A 2,486-nucleotide genomic window follows, 5' to 3' on the forward strand; every position below is an offset into this window, starting at 1 on the left:
CTGTTTCACTCCCAGATGGCCACAACGGCCAGAGCTGTGCCAATCCAAAGCCAGGAGCCAGGAGCTTCTTCCGAGTCTCCCATGCGGGTACAGAAGACCAAGGACTTGGGTCATCTTCTACTGCTTTCCCAGGCCATAGCAGAGAGCTGGATTGGAAGTGGAGCAGCCGGGACTGGAACCGGCACCCATATGGGATACCGGCGCTTCAGGCCAAGGTTCTAACCTGCTGTGCCACAGTGCCGGCCTGATAAGGGATCTTGAAGAGTTTCACAGAAAATAGGTATTATGAAAAAGCTGTTAATTAGTTTCAAAATTTTTCATCAAAATAAGCTGATATTTTAATTCCATTTTCATGAACTTTTAAAAGTACTCTCAAATTTTATTTATTGTTTTTATTTACAGTGAACCATCCTTTATTTAGTCATTTTTGTTTGCAACTGGAACTCTGGGAACTCAAAATTAACATCCTTGCCTATGTGCTTCTTACAGACACCAGAGTTTCCACCTTAGGCTGTGCTTTGTCCAGATGGACCTTTATGAGCCTGCTGCTATCCCGTTTCACAGGGATTCTCGTGCCCACGATTTCACTTGGGAAGACCAAGTCCTCAAGAATTGCATCATGCATGGCTCTCAGAGTGTGACTCCTAGGGTGCTTTCGCTTATTTTTCATACAACTTTTTTGAGTTGGCTTAGGCAGAATTCTCCTCTGAGCAATAAAGACAACGTGTTTCCCACTAAACTTTTTCTCCAGCTCACGAACTAGCCAGACTTGAATTTTCTGGAAGGATTTTAGTTGAGGAATGGGAACAAAGATTATGATAGCTTTCTGGCCACGGCCAACTTGGATTTCATTAGCAGCCATGATGTTCAGCTCCCTTAGTTGAGCCTTTAGGTCCAAGTTCATCTCCAACTCCATATGCACCTGAGAGATCCCCCATACGAACTGTCAGTCTTCTTGCCATTGGGCTGATGATACTGGTGCTTGAGCTGAACATGGCTTATCCTGGTTGAGTGCCAGCCGAGGAAGAGTCAAAATTTGTTTTGAATTAGAGGCACTGGGTTTGCTTGTGAGATGATCATTTAATCTTTTTAAAAGGCAGCTTTGCATGAGTCATGCAAAAAGAAAATAAGGCTGTAATAAAATTTTAAAATTTATTAATGAATGAGAGAACAAAGTAAATGTTAAGCAGTTCCAAGAAAATTCAAAGGACATGTTCAAATTATAAAGCCAGTCAGAACTGCTGAAATTATTTTAATATATGCAAAATTGGATTCCTCCAGTGACAAGAGGGAATTAATTGTACCCCTGCTGATCAAAATGCATTTATGTTTCAATGGGCAAGAACCCTTGGTATCACATAATTTTCCTACAACTGACAGAATTGTAAAAGAGTGCAAAGACAAAAGGGCATAGATAGCAGAGAAAGGTATACAATAAAGACCATCTAGTGATTATTCTTCCAATTTCAGAGTCATTTATAATTTTTTCTGACAGATTTTAGATTGATGCGGGCAGCACTAAAGTAACCAGCTTGAAGCAGAGATGCTGAGTCAGAGAAATTCGAGGAAGGAAGCAGCTGGGAATCAACAGATGTCATGAAGAGGGTTTTGGGTTTGGCAAGAGGGTGGAATTGGGGTTCAGGCCAAACTTAACTCAATTGACATATGGTTTGCATTTTATCGTCCTTAGAATGGTGAGTAGGAAATTGGGATAGAAACCCCAATTTTTCTCCCTTGAAGTCTACTGCAATTTTCACTTCAGTATACTCTTTCAAAATATCCTAAATAAGAACTTTTTTTTGTGAGGTTAAATGATTATTGAATGACACCGAAATGAATATTTTCTGCTTAGAGCAATAAAAACCAAAAGACTATGATGGGTCTCCTGCATTTAAACGAGTAAGTGAATGTTGTGGTTGAACTGCGGCTCACTAGGCTAATCCTCCGCCTGTGGCGCCAGTACCCCAGGTTCTAGTCCCGGTCAAGGCGCCGGATTCTGTCCTGATTGCTCCTCTTCCAGTCCAGCTCTCTGCTGTGGCCTGGGAGGGCAGTGGAGGATGGCCCAAGTACTTGAGCCCCCGCAACCGCATGGGAGACCAGGAGGAAGCACCTGGCTCATGACTTCGGATTGGCACAGTGCCGGCCGTAGCAGCCATTTGGGGGAGTGAATCAGTGGAAGAAAGACCTTTCTCTCTGTCTGTCTCTTACTGTCTAACTCTGCCTGTCAAAAATAAATAAATAAATAAATAAAAAGAATTGCATTCCCCAAAATGGTTGATTCAGGTCTAACCTCCAATGCCTAGAATGTGATTTTGTTTAAACATGGAGTCTTTGCACACATAGTCAAATTAATATGAGGTCAAAGTGGGTTAGAAGGGGCTCTGACACAGTGACGCAGTCATTAGTGTCGTTAGAAGAGACAGGAGAGGAAGGTTTGGATGCAGAGATAACAGAGACAGAAAGGAAAGTGGATTATTTGAAGACAA

The 2,486-nt window shown here is 42.2% G+C and overlaps 1 protein-coding gene across 1 annotated transcript; it reads right to left on the reverse strand.

Annotated features, from left to right (window-relative positions):
- Positions 1–472: 472 nt before the first annotated feature.
- Positions 473–916, reverse strand: LOC133758283 (small ribosomal subunit protein eS7-like). The gene has a single exon (XM_062189460.1). It carries the CDS (start codon positions 914–916, stop codon positions 473–475), a length of 444 nt encoding a protein of 147 aa, XP_062045444.1.
- Positions 917–2,486: the final 1,570 nt, after the last annotated feature.

Source organism: Lepus europaeus, chromosome 4 (genome assembly GCF_033115175.1).
Source record: "Lepus europaeus isolate LE1 chromosome 4, mLepTim1.pri, whole genome shotgun sequence".
In the NCBI taxonomy this organism is placed as follows: domain Eukaryota; kingdom Metazoa; phylum Chordata; class Mammalia; order Lagomorpha; family Leporidae; genus Lepus; species Lepus europaeus.

What these genes read in the sequence shown, in the direction of transcription:
- LOC133758283 (XM_062189460.1), bottom strand. Translation starts at nt 916, where the DNA reads ATGGAGTTGGAGATGAACTTGGACCTAAAGGCTCAACTAAGGGAGCTG.